This window comes from Elephas maximus, chromosome 10, assembly GCF_024166365.1.
Source record: "Elephas maximus indicus isolate mEleMax1 chromosome 10, mEleMax1 primary haplotype, whole genome shotgun sequence".
Taxonomy (NCBI): Eukaryota; Metazoa; Chordata; class Mammalia; order Proboscidea; family Elephantidae; genus Elephas; species Elephas maximus.
This window is the reverse complement of record NC_064828.1, coordinates 83,783,262-83,796,399: the sequence shown is the minus strand read 5'-3', so window position 1 is coordinate 83,796,399 and position 13,138 is coordinate 83,783,262. Positions and strand designations below refer to the sequence as shown.

The following is a 13,138-nucleotide window of genomic DNA, read 5'->3' as shown; positions in this document are numbered from 1 at the left end:
AACAGCCTGGTACTGGTACAACAACAGGCACATAGACCAATGGAACAGAATTGAGAACCCAGATATAAATCCATCCACATATGAGCAGCTGATATTTGACAAAGGAACAGTGTCAGTTAATTGGGGAAAAGACAGTCTTTTTAACAAATGGTGCTGGCATAACTGGATATCCATTTGCAAAAGAATGAAACAGGACCCATACCTCACACCATGCACAAAAACTAACTCCAAGTGGATCAAAGACCTAAACATAAAAACTAAAACGATAAAGATCATGGAAATAAAAATAGGGACAATGTTAGGAGCCCTAATACAAGGCATAAACAGAATACAAAACATTACTAAAAATGACGAAGAGAAACCAGATAACTGGGAGCTCCTAAAAATCAAACACCTATGCTTATCTAAAGACTTCACCAAAAGAGTAAAAAGACCACCTACAGATTGGGAAAGAATTTTCAGCTATGACATCTCCGACCAGTGCCTGATCTCTAAAATCTATATGATTCTGTTAAAATTCAACCAGAAAAAGAAAAACAACCCAATCAAGAAGTGGGCAAAGGATATGAACAAGCACTTCACTAAAGAAGATATTCAGGCAGCTAACAGATACATGAGATAACGCTCTCGATCATTAGCCATTAGAGAAATGCAAATTAAAACTACGGTGAGATTCCATCTCACTCCAACAAGGCTGGCATTAATCCAAAAAACACAAAATAATAAATGTTGGAGAGGCTGCGGGGAGATTGGAACTCTCATACACTGCTGGTGGGAATGTAAAATGGTACAACCACTTTGGAAATCTATCTGGCATTTTCTTAAAAAGTTAGAAATAGAACTACCATACAACCCAGAAATCCCACTCCTCGGAATATACCCTAGAGAAATAAGAGCCTTTACACGAACAGATATATGCACACGCATGTTTATTGCTGCTCTGTTTACAATAGCAAAAAGCTGGAAGCAACTAAGGTGTCCATCAATGGATGAATGGTTACATAAATTGTGGTATATTCACACAATGGAATACTATGCATCGATAAAGAACAGTGACGAATCTGTGAAACATTTCATAACATGGAGGAACCTGGAAGGCATGATGCTGAGCGAAATGAGTCAGAGGCAAAAGGACAAATATTGTATAAGACCACTATTATTAGATCTTGAGAAACAGTATAAACTGAGAAGAACACATACTTTTGTGGTTACGGGGTGGGGGAGGGAGGGAGGATGGGAGAGGGTTATTTACTGATTAGTTAGTAGATAAGAACTACTTTAGGTGAAGGGAACGACAATACTCAATACATAGAAGGTCAGCTCAACTGAACTGGACCAAAAGCAAAGAAGTTTCGGGATAAACTGAATGCTTCAAAGGTCAGCGGAGCAAGGGTGGGGGTTTGGGGACCACGGTTTAAGGGGACTTCTAAGTCAATTGGCAAAATAATTCTATTATGAAAACATTCTACATCCCACTTTGAAATGTGGCGTCTGGGGTCTTAAATGCTAACAAGGGGCCATCTAAGATGCATCAATTGGTCTCAACCCACCTGGATCAAAGGAAAATGAAGAACACCAAGGTCACATGATAACTATGAGCCCAAGAGACAGAAAGGGCCACATGAACCAGAGACTTACATCATCTTGAGATCAGAAGAACTAGATGGTGCCTGGCCACAACCGATGACTGCCCTGACAGGGAGCACAACAGAGAACCCCTGAGGGAGCAGGAGAACAGTGGGATGCAGACCCCAAATTCTCATAAAAAGACCAGACTTAACGGTCTGACTGAGACTAGAGGAATCCCGGCGGTCATGGTCCCCAAACCTTCTGTTGGCCCAGGACAGGAACCATTCCCGAAGACAACTCATCAGACATAGAAGGGACTGGACAATGGGTTGGAGAGAGATGCTGACGAAGAGTGAGCTACTTATATCAGGTGGACACTTAAGACTGTGTTGGCATCTCCTGTCTGGAGGGGAGATAGGAGGGTAGAGAGGGTTAGAAACTGGCAAAATTGTCACGAAAGGAGAGACTGGAAGGAGGGAATGGGCTGACTCATTAGGGGGAGAGTAAGTGGGAGTATGGAGTAAGGTATATATAAGCTTATATGTGACAGACTGACTTGATTTGTAAAGGTTCACTTAAAGCTCAATGAAAATTATTAAAAAATACATATATATATATATCCAGCACCCAACAAGATGAAATTTATAATGTATGGCATCCAATCCAAATTACCAGGGATGCAAAAATCAGGAAAACACAATCCATAGTGAGGAACAAAAAATTAACCAAAATCAGCCCATAGGTGACACAGATGTTAGAGTTAGTAGACAAGGATGTTAAGAATTATAACTGAATTCCATATATTCAAAAAGTAGAGGACTATGAGATTAAAAAAAGAGGAATTGAATTTCTAAAGATAAAAATAGTAAGATCTGAGATGAAAAATATACTAGATGAGATTAGTGGCAGATTATACATTACAGAAAAGATTAACTTGAAGACAGAGCAATGGAAACTATTCAAAATTAAACATTAAAAAAAAAAAAAACTAAAAAGAAGGAAAAGAGTATCAGTGGGCTGTGGTACCATTTGAAGAGGCCTAAGATACAAGATACATATAACTGGAGTCCCTGAGGTGGTGTGGGAGTGAGGACAGAGAAAACATTTGAAGTAATAATGGCCAAAATTTTCCAAATTTGATGAAAACTATAAACTCGTGAATTCAAGAAGCTCAATGAACCCCAAGCACAAAACCATGAAAAAAACTATACCAAGGAATATCATAACTGAATTACTCAAAATCAGTAATAAAGAGACGATCTTAAAAGCAACAGAGAAAAAAGGCAAGTTACCGACAGAGGAACAAAAACAATAACAGCAGATTTGGAAGCAATGCAAGTGAGAAGACAGTGGAGCAACATCTTTAGAGTACTGAAGAAAAAACTGTCATCCTAGAATTCTGTACCCACTGAAACATCTTTCAAAACGAAAGGTGAAAAAAAGGCTTTTCTAGATATACAGAGGCTGAAACAATTTGCAGACTCTCTCTACAAGTTACAGGAAGTCTTTTAGGCTGAAGGGAAATGACACCATATGGAAATATGGATCTACACAACAGAATGAAGAGTACTGGAAATGGTAATTATCTGGCCTACGGGTGGGAGTTACTGTACTCAAGAAACAACAATATGGAGCCTCACCCACACCTGGACCTGGTTTAGACAGTATTTTAGACTTCCATCTGTACAGGGAGTTTATAAATGTATTTTCCAAGTGGGGAGAAAGTGAATCACTGGGTGTCAGAGGACAGACCGCAGCAATCAGTCTCCAAATTGGTCCCCAGTGATCTCCGCCTCCTAGTATTTACACCCATTTGTATTTCCTTCCCACATTTGTCCAGGGCTGGTCTTTGTGACCAACAGAATACCAAAGAGGAGGTAGTATGTCACTTCTGCTATCAGGTTATTAAAGGTTATGCCTTCTACATCGGGCTTTCTCTCCCTAGGATCACTTGCTCTGCGGAAAATCAGCTGCCATTTCATGAGGACATTCAGGCGACCTATGGTAAGGATCATGTGGAGAAGAAGTCAGGTCTCTGGCCAATAGAAAAAAAGGAGGCCTACGAACAAGCAGCCCCAGGTGATGGCACCATCACAGAATCATCCAGCTAAGCCACTCCCAGTTTCATGGCCCAAAAAACTATGAGAAAATAAATGTTTGTTGTTAAAATCAAACAAAAAGTCATATTTTTCAACACTATGAAAAAACATTACAATCAAACTAGAAACAAACCCAAATGAATAAAATTCTTTTTTCCAAATTAAAAGAATAAAATGATTCCTTACCTGTAATACTGTGAATACTGTGCTTACATGAATAGCAAAATACAGCACACCAATGACAATGCATACTACTAGGTCAGACTGTAAACGTTCACTCTGTGGAACACAACAGAATTATTAAGCAACTATATAAATTAATTAAGCAAATACTAAATTAAAAAAAATTATTTTACTGCCAACTGGTAAAATTTAAGAAAAAATTTTCATAGACATTCTTTAGCACTTCTAGAAATTTCTCATATACAATAATTAGTTAAAATAAATCTTATTTGCTTCCTCAATTTCCTCATATTTTGGTTTGACACTGTAATGCCCAGGAAATTAAACAACTTATTTAGTTCCACACGTTGAATAACACACCACAACAAAGTCTTTTAAATCTCCTTCCACGGGTTTGTAAGTTTTCCTTTTACATATGAAAAAAGGAAATGAAGTACGTAAATTGCTGCTATGATTTGTACAGGTCTATTCCTTTGGATTACAAAGTTATATTTTCATTGGTCTTTTCAAACTTTGTATGCATTTATGTCCTGTTTTACTTACTAGATATTTGTTCTCTTATCAATTGTAGTAAAAAAATCAGAAACCTGTTGATATCATTGTTTGGTCATCAATTGACACGTTAAATTTACGCTTATAAACTAGATTCAGAATATGTTACTATACTTAACATTAAACATTCTTTGTTAACATGAAAAATCAGAAAAAAAGAAAGTTTAAATCACGCCCTTAGGCAGTTTTGTATTTCTAAAGTTTTCTGAAGAATATATGAAAATCTCAAGTCCACTGAAGGTAAATACTATATCTAATTCAAGGCCTATATAAACTCAGTCTTTCACAAATGGAAATATTCTAAAATAACAATTTTATGTATTTTCTATAGGATTCATTTTTTAAATAATTACTAATAAAAGATAGGCAGCATTATAATTCACTAAATTAAAAAATTACTGCATTTACTTAAGCATATTAAGATACTGCAGCTTATTTTTCTCTCCTTCAAGAGGAAAAACACACACACATGCACCCACAACTTTTCAGAGTTCCCTTGAGAAACGTAACAGACTAAAAGACTAGTAGATGACTTACAAGAACATAGCTTTTATCACCAAGCACAACAAAATCAATCTCATTTATTAGTATTTATCTTTCAAGTCCTACTTTAAATTGAATAAAACATTCTATGAACAATGATATTATGTACTTAATTTTATCTGACCTAAAAGTGGATGTTCAGCATACTGGTTGATGGAGAAACCACGTCTGAGAAACGAACATTTCTTAACATGTCAAAATTTAAAATAAAGGCAACCAACAACATACAACTAATCTAACTCAATGTAACTGACATTCCCCTCAATTACTTAAGACCTTCGAAAGGTGTTCATTATATAACATGATGAACTATCTGAAACTTAAATATATTAGGTGATTTAAAAAAGCTAAAACTTACCACAGAATTTCTAAGTTTTTCAGGCAGTGGATCTTTTACTTCAGACAGGGGATCTTCTGGATTTTTCTCTTCTGTTTTTGGAAAAATCTTGGATTGCACCAAAGAGCTTTACATTTAAAAAAGAAAAAAAAAAAAAGGCAAAAAATAAATAATACATTTATAATGTAAACACTAGTATATCAAATAGCAAATAAAACTTATGGTAGAAAAACCAAATGATCCAATTTTATTTAATCATTAGCAAATGACATATTCTAAAAAGGTTAAGATGCCATAAACCAGCATATAATGAAAATATTCCTATTAAAACATAGTTTTAATATTTGGGAAGGGAAGAGCTGATAAATACCCCCCCAACCCGGTTTAACCCGGTTAGAATCACCCAAAGTTAATATATTTTGAAACGTAATATAGAATTAGGCTAACAGCACTTGGAAAGGTGTTGGGAAGAGAAATCTTGGAAGTTTGAAAAAAATGCCAACTTATTTAAATCCCTTTAACTCAATAATGTTAATTGATTTCACTTACAAAAGTACAGACGGGTCACTACTTTGTCGGCTGAGATGATAGGCTACCGCCACTAACAAACCACAAAAAATGGAGAAAAGTACTGGAATATGCTGGCCATCCCAAGAATCCTGTTGCGGGGTAAAAAAAAAACACAATTTAACACAGCATGTTTCTATTTGATAATCCATCAAATCCTCCTCTTATTTCTGTATTTTGGAGTACATAATTAACTTAAATTCAACAAAAACCTTTTAGTCACATTATTAGTTACATTTTACTTCAGATAACTGAGATGTATTACTTTCTGATGAGCCAGAATCTAGTTGCTAGACTGTCTTCAGACTTCTCTTGGTGCTACAGTTCTACTCACATTCTAGGAATAACACATTTGCTTCTGATGGATGTTGCTGTCAATTTCTTCAGATTTTTAGTGCTATTAAGCTTACAGTAAACTATGGCTCCCTTCTGAAGACTAAACTAACTTGGTATAGTTAATTTTAAATAAAATAAAGGAGTAGGAAAAGGCAATACATAAGGGAAAAGAAAATGCTGACATTTGGTCTAGTATTTTCTTGATGCCTCTGCTCAAGATCCATGGCTTACAACCATTATATCCTCCAGAGCACTGAATAGTAAGTAAGGCATTAGGTAAGTGCTTTCTGAACGAATGAACTGCATATTCCCAGAAATAAATAATTCAAAGGCTAACTTCCAAAGCCAAGCAAACATGTGGATATGCTATGCCTGCTCTGCTCACTATATCATATCTGGAGTTTCTATTAGCATGGTACATGGCATACAGTGGATAATAATGATAACAGAAATATTTGACATTGCTTAATTGTGTCCTGTATGGCAGACACCATTCTACTCCTTCATCTCTCTCCGTGAATTTGGTAATGGAGAATGGCAGGGGTGGGAGCCATATCATAGTACACTACACATATTTTTTCTGCTTTATAATTGTCCAAATTTTAGCAATCTCTTAAAAACATGGAAACCTCTGGAAAGTTACACATATTAATAGGATGCAAGTAAAGGAAAAATTTTAGCTTTTAAAAAACTAAGCACTCCAGGGGCTGACTGTGCAACAGATCATCAACTGCTCATATGCAAGTTCAAGTTGAAACTGAAGCAAATCAGAAAAAGTCCACGAGAGCCAAAGTATGACCTTGAGTATATGCCACCTGAATTTAGACAACATCTCAAGGATAGATTTGACGCGTTGAACACTAATGACCGAAGACCAGATGAGCTGTGGAATGATATTCAAGGACATCATACGTGAAGAAAGCAAGAGGTCATTAAAAAGACAAGAAAGAAAAGACCGAAATGGATGTGAGAAGAGACTATGAAACTTGCTCTTGAACGCTGAGCAGCTAAAGCAAAAAGAAGAAACGATGAAGTAAAAGAACTGAACAGAAGACTTCAAAGGTGGCTCGAAAAGACAAAGTATTATAATGACATGTGCAAAGAGCTGGAGATAGAAAACTAAAAGGAAAGAACATGCTCTGCATTTCTCAAGCTGAAAGAACTGAAGAGAAAATTCAAGCCTCAAGTTGCAAGAGTGAAGGATTCTACAGGGAAAATATTAAACGATACAGGAAGCATCAAAAGAAGATGGAAGGAACATATGGAGTCATTATACCAAAAAAAATTGGTCAAGGTTCAACCATTTCAAGAGGTAGCATATGATCAGGAACTGATGATACTGAAGGAAGAAGTCCATGCTGTACTGAAGGCACTGGCGAAAAATAAGGCTCCAGGAATTGATGGAATATCAACTGAGACGTTTCAACAATTGGATGCAGCACTGGAAGTTCTCACTTGTCTATGCCGAAAAATCTGGAAGATAGCTACCCGGCCAACCGGCTGGAAGAGAGCCATATTTATGCCTATTCCCAAGAACAGTGATCCAACCGAATGCTGAGATTATTGAACAGTATCATTAATATCACATGCAAGCAAAACTTTGCTGAAGACCATTCAAGAACAGCTGCAGCAGTGTATCAACAGAGAACTGCCAGAAATTCAGGCAGGATTCAGAAGAGGACATGGATCCAGGGATATCATTGTTGATCTCACATGAATCCTGGCTGAATACAGAGAATACCAGAAGCATGTTTACCTGTTTTATTGACTATGCAAAGGCATTCAACTGTGTGGATCATAACAAATTATGGAAAACACTGCAAAGAATGGGAATTCGAGGACATTTAATTGTGCTCATGAAGAACCTGTACATAGATCAAGAGGCAGTTGTTCAGACAGAACAAGGGGATGCTGCCTGGATTAAAGTCAGAAAAGGTGTGCGTCAGGGTTGTATCCTTTCACCATACCTATTCAATCTGTACGCTGAGCAAATAATCCAAGAAGCTGGACTATATGAAGAAGAACGTGGTATCAGGATTGGAGGAAGACTCAATAGCCCGGATTACGCAGATGACACAACTTTGCTCACTGAAAGTGAAGAGGACTTGAAGCACTTACTGATGAAGATCAAAGGCCATGGCCTCCAGTATGGATTACACCTCAGCATAAAGAAAATAAAAATCCTCACAACTGGACCAATAAACAACATCATGATAAACGGAGAAAAGACTGAAGTTGTTAAGGATTTCATTTTACTTGGATCCCCAATCAACACCCATGGAAGCAGCAGTCAAGAAATCAAAATACACATTGCATTGGGCAAATCTGCTACAAAAGACCTTTCAAGCGTTGAAAAGCAAAGATGTAACCTCGAAGACTAAGGTGCGCCTGACTCAAGCCATGGTATTTTCAATAGCATCATATGCATGCAAAAGGGGGACGATGAATAAGGAAGATTGAAGAAGAATTGATGCCTCTGAATTGTGCTGTTGGCAAAGAATACTGTATATACCATGCACTGCCAAAAAAAACAAACAAATCTGTCTTGGAAGAAGTATAACCACAATGCTCCACAGGAGCAAGAATGGCAAGACTACTTCCTACATACTTTGGACATGCTGTCAGGGGGGATCAGTTCCTAGAGAAGGACATCATGCTTGGTATAGATCATGGTCAGTGGAAAAAAGAACACCCTCAACAAGATGGAGTGACACCGTGGCTGCAACAATGGGCTCAAGCACAACGACGACTATGATGATGGTGCAGGACTGGGCAGTGTTTCATTCTGTGGTACACTGGGTCACTATGAGTTGAAACTGACTCGGCGGCAACTGACAACAATGACAACAACAAGCATTCCATTAAAAAGTTCAAGAAAAAACAAAAGGGTAAATACAAGTGCAGTATAAAACAGGATATAACCCATCCACCCCAACAGGATATAGTAGCCATAAAAGTCTCCACTAGTGAATAAATAAAAAGAAAACAAATTAAACCATTCCAAAGTTATGCAGTAAGGTCATCCTATGACTCTAACAGTCCAAAAGCAACTAATGTTATCTATTTCTTGTGTATTCTTCCATAATTATTCTCTACATATACAAGCCTTCCCATGTATCTTAAAAAAAAAAAAGCACAATGGAAACATATTTTTTTCTTTTTGCATATTCCCCTACCCCTTTTTAAACTAATAGTATGTGTTATAGATCATTCCACATTAGCACATGAAGATGTTTTATTCTTTTTGTGTGTGTGTTTGTGTGGTTGTATAGTATTCCACTGTAATTTAATTATTCCATAATTAATCTAACCATTCACGAATGATAGATATTAGGTCATTTCCAGTTTTTTGCAATTACAAACAGTGCTATAATGAAATACTTGTACACAATCTTTGCTCAGATGCGCAATTATCTATATAGACGCATTAAATTTATAATGGTGGGGTATGTATTTATTGGTGGGGTATAAAACTGAACCAAGAAAGAAGGAAGAAAATTTTCTCTCTTGTCTGTCTTAGGACATAGGATTCTAGTTGGCAATTTTATAACTGCTGCTGTTCTGTTACCCAATTATAGTTAAATATTGCTGTTGTTAGTTGCTGTTAAGTCAATTCCGACTCACGGCAACTCTCTATGTGCAGAGTAGGACTGCTCCACAGGATTTTCAAGGCCGTAACTTTTTGGAAGCAGATTGCCAGGCCCGTCTTCTGAGTCATCTCTGGGTGAGTCTGAACTGCCAACTTTTCTGCTAGTAGTTGAGCACTTAACTGTCTGCACCACCCAGGAACTCCTAATAGTTAAACAGGCCTTTGTAAATTAGGGTAGAAAATGTATTGCACTTGTTACTCAATGATTGTAATTCCAAATAATGACTCACTTTCCAAAACATGACCCAAAACACAGATCTAAAACTTATGCTAGAATGGTTTATAGGTGGTACATCTGAGAGAAGCTGGGTTTGGATATTCCCTCCAGTTCTTTCCTGGGCTTAGCTCCAATTATCCTGCTTTCTATTACACCCTCCCCACCCCCCACTCCTGCTCTCCTTTTAAACCCAACCATGTCTCAGATTGTTTGAAAAAAAAAAACAAAAACCAGAAAACACCCTCCATCATGTACACCAGTTTCCCAGCTCAATTCTAGAAAGAGTAGAACTTCCTTAACATCTGTTCAAACTTAAACTAGTATTAATCGGGCTTCCTCAAATTACAAAGAAGTTGCTTTTGTTAAAGTCATCAATATCCTATTAACTGTCAGTAAAAACTTTTTTTAAGACTCTATTTCCCCTAAGTTTCCTTTGTGGGATCTTGTTCCTTTAAAGAACACTTAGATATTGCCATTTCCCAGGGTTCTATTCTCATCTGTTTTCTCTTGTCAATCCACATTAGCAATCTTTTGTTTCACTTTACTTTGGTTGACGACTTCTAAATGTATCCATCACTACCTCAAAAATCTCTACTCTATATTCAGCTATCTACTATGCATCTCTGGATACCCCAGAAATATCAACATATAAACAGGTCCAAATCTAAACAATCATTTTCCTCACCAAACTCGCCAGCATTCCAAGGTTTCCAATCTTGTTCACTAGTATCACTATCCAACCAGTTGCTCAAGCCAGAAATCATTCTAGACCGTTCTGGCTCTTTTCTCTTTATCCAGATACTTCCCAAATATATTCGTTGAATCTAGCTCAGTCCTTCATAATTTCAAGACTACAGTACAATTAGTCTCCCTATGTCTAATCCCTCGTGTTCATATTTCAATCTTCTTCACACTAGGGTCCACGTAGTCTTTGTAACATGCAATCTAGTAATTTCTCTGCCCTACCAAAAATACTCTGGTTGTCTTCCACTGCCACACCATCACCTTCAGGATAAAAAAATCTTTCATATTCTAGTCTTTATTGAAAGTCATCTTTCCTTATTGCTTAAACTTCCAGAAATTTCTAATTACTTGCTGTTTCCCTTACACAACGTATTTCTTTATAACTCCATGGCTTTTTGTCCAATTACTATTTTTCCTTCACAATTTGGATCAAATGCCATCCCCCTCGAAAATCATCTTGAATCCCTTTAGGCTGACTACAGTAGTCTCATTTTGTATGTCCACAGCACTCTGTTTTCACAGCCTTCGTTACTCTGTATTGAAAGTGTTGGTTAACTTGTTAATCACAGCTAAATATAGCCTACTTAACCAAAACCGAAAAGCCCAAACCCACTGCCATCAAGTCAATTCCAACTCATAGCAACCCTGTAAGACAGAGTAGAACTGCCCCACAGGGTTTCCAAGGAGCTCCTGGTGGATTCGAACTGCCAACCTTTTGGTTACCAGCTGTAGCTCTTAACCACTAAGCCACCAGGGTTTCCATAAGCTCCTTAAAGGCAGGGAATTTCTTTTACCATAGTACCTGACATACAGTAAGCGTGCCATAAATGTTGCTAAATAAACAGGGCAAGCAATGGTACTGTGAGTCACTTTTCATAGTCCTTTCAACCCCATCATTCTCTGATCATCTTGCATTAATCATAAAACAACAATAAAACAGAAGTACACTGGAAGGGTTGAAAATTTTTATGTTTTCAATTTGTTGACAATCTTTTATAAAAGGAGCTCGTAAGACTCATCCAGCTCTTTCCAACCCAATAATGACATTTAATTTCAGTGCATTTTTACTAGAATGCCTCTTAAATTGTAATCCTTGAACTTGTTCTTATAAGTTTTAAGAAATTCTGATATGAACAGTAGTTAATAAAAATCTAAAATTAATTTCATATTCTGTGATTACCATAACTGCCCCTATCCTAGACTAGCCTACTTTTTAATAACCTGTTTCTAATATTAACCTGTGGTTATTACTTGGAAAAAGATTTTCTTTTAATAATGATTACCTATTAAATTGCTTTCAAATTCAAATTAAATGAGAATAACATTCAACATATGAAGACCATGGAAGTTAAAATTAAAGTGCTACGAGTGAAAAAAATCATTGTTCAGCTTAAAACAATCTCCATGTAGAAATACAGCCTTAAGGATAAAACAAGCTACAATTTACTGCTCACCTTTAAAGCGCCATAACACAATCCATACAACAAGGCTACTGCCACAATGCTACAGATAAAACTGTAAAGTGCTGCAAGTAGGCTTGTGGTGGCTAGATAGTAAAGGAAAAAAGCAATTAATGTTTTATAAACAGCAATGTAAAAACATATTTTAAAAGTTCATCAAATTGCATTTAAGATGTTATAATGTAGGCTGCAATTCATTCTGATTTTAAAAATTCAATTACTTCATCATCTGCTTTCAAATGATTTTGGAATGACAATGGTTTGCTACTCTCAATCTTTGATATACGATAAAATGTGTTTACCCTGGAAGTAATAAAAATGTGCACATGGAAGAAAAAATAATACCTATATTATGCTTCAAGAAATGTATCTTATGTTAATAAAAAGTATGGGAAAATGAAGCTTGCTAAGGCCTAAAAAAGACCTGGAGATGCATTAAGTATTCATGGAAAGATATTAGTAATACATAAACAGAGTCGTGTTGCTCACGGAAATAAATTTTCATTCCCTTGTGTTAATTAATTCTCACAAAAAAAGTATTAAAAGTACAAAAAGTAACTAGATCTGACCAATTACAGGTAACAACAACAAAAATCAGATCCAATGGGATTATCAATAATAGGGAATAAGGAGATGGCTAAAATACCTAGCTTTTATTTTTAAAATATAGATAATAGATTTTCATCAATGGTAATTCTACATAAAAAACGCATTGCTGTGAAGTCAATTTTGACTCATAGTGACACTACAGGAAAGACTAAAACTGCCCTGTAGGGTTTTCAAGGCTATAAATCTTTACGGAAGCAGACTACCACATCTTTCTCCAGCGGAGCAGCTGGTGGGTTCAAATAGTGACTAAAAGAAATCTATAGTGAAAAAATT

General features: G+C 36.4%; 1 protein-coding gene across 5 annotated transcripts in view; it reads right to left on the bottom strand.

Moving 5' to 3' along the window:
- The window catches only part of PCNX1 (pecanex 1), a 184,340-nt gene that overhangs the window by 56,346 nt on the left and 114,856 nt on the right, over nt 1–13,138 (bottom strand). For all 5 annotated transcript variants that reach the window (XM_049897946.1, XM_049897948.1, XM_049897947.1 and 2 more), the window contains 4 exons: nt 12,251–12,342; nt 5,833–5,942; nt 5,305–5,410; nt 3,855–3,947 (listed from right to left, as the gene is read on the bottom strand). In XM_049897946.1, the coding sequence (XP_049753903.1) occupies nt 3,855–3,947; nt 5,305–5,410; nt 5,833–5,942; nt 12,251–12,342 (401 nt within the window). The remainder of the gene's footprint in view (nt 1–3,854; nt 3,948–5,304; nt 5,411–5,832; nt 5,943–12,250; nt 12,343–13,138) is intronic.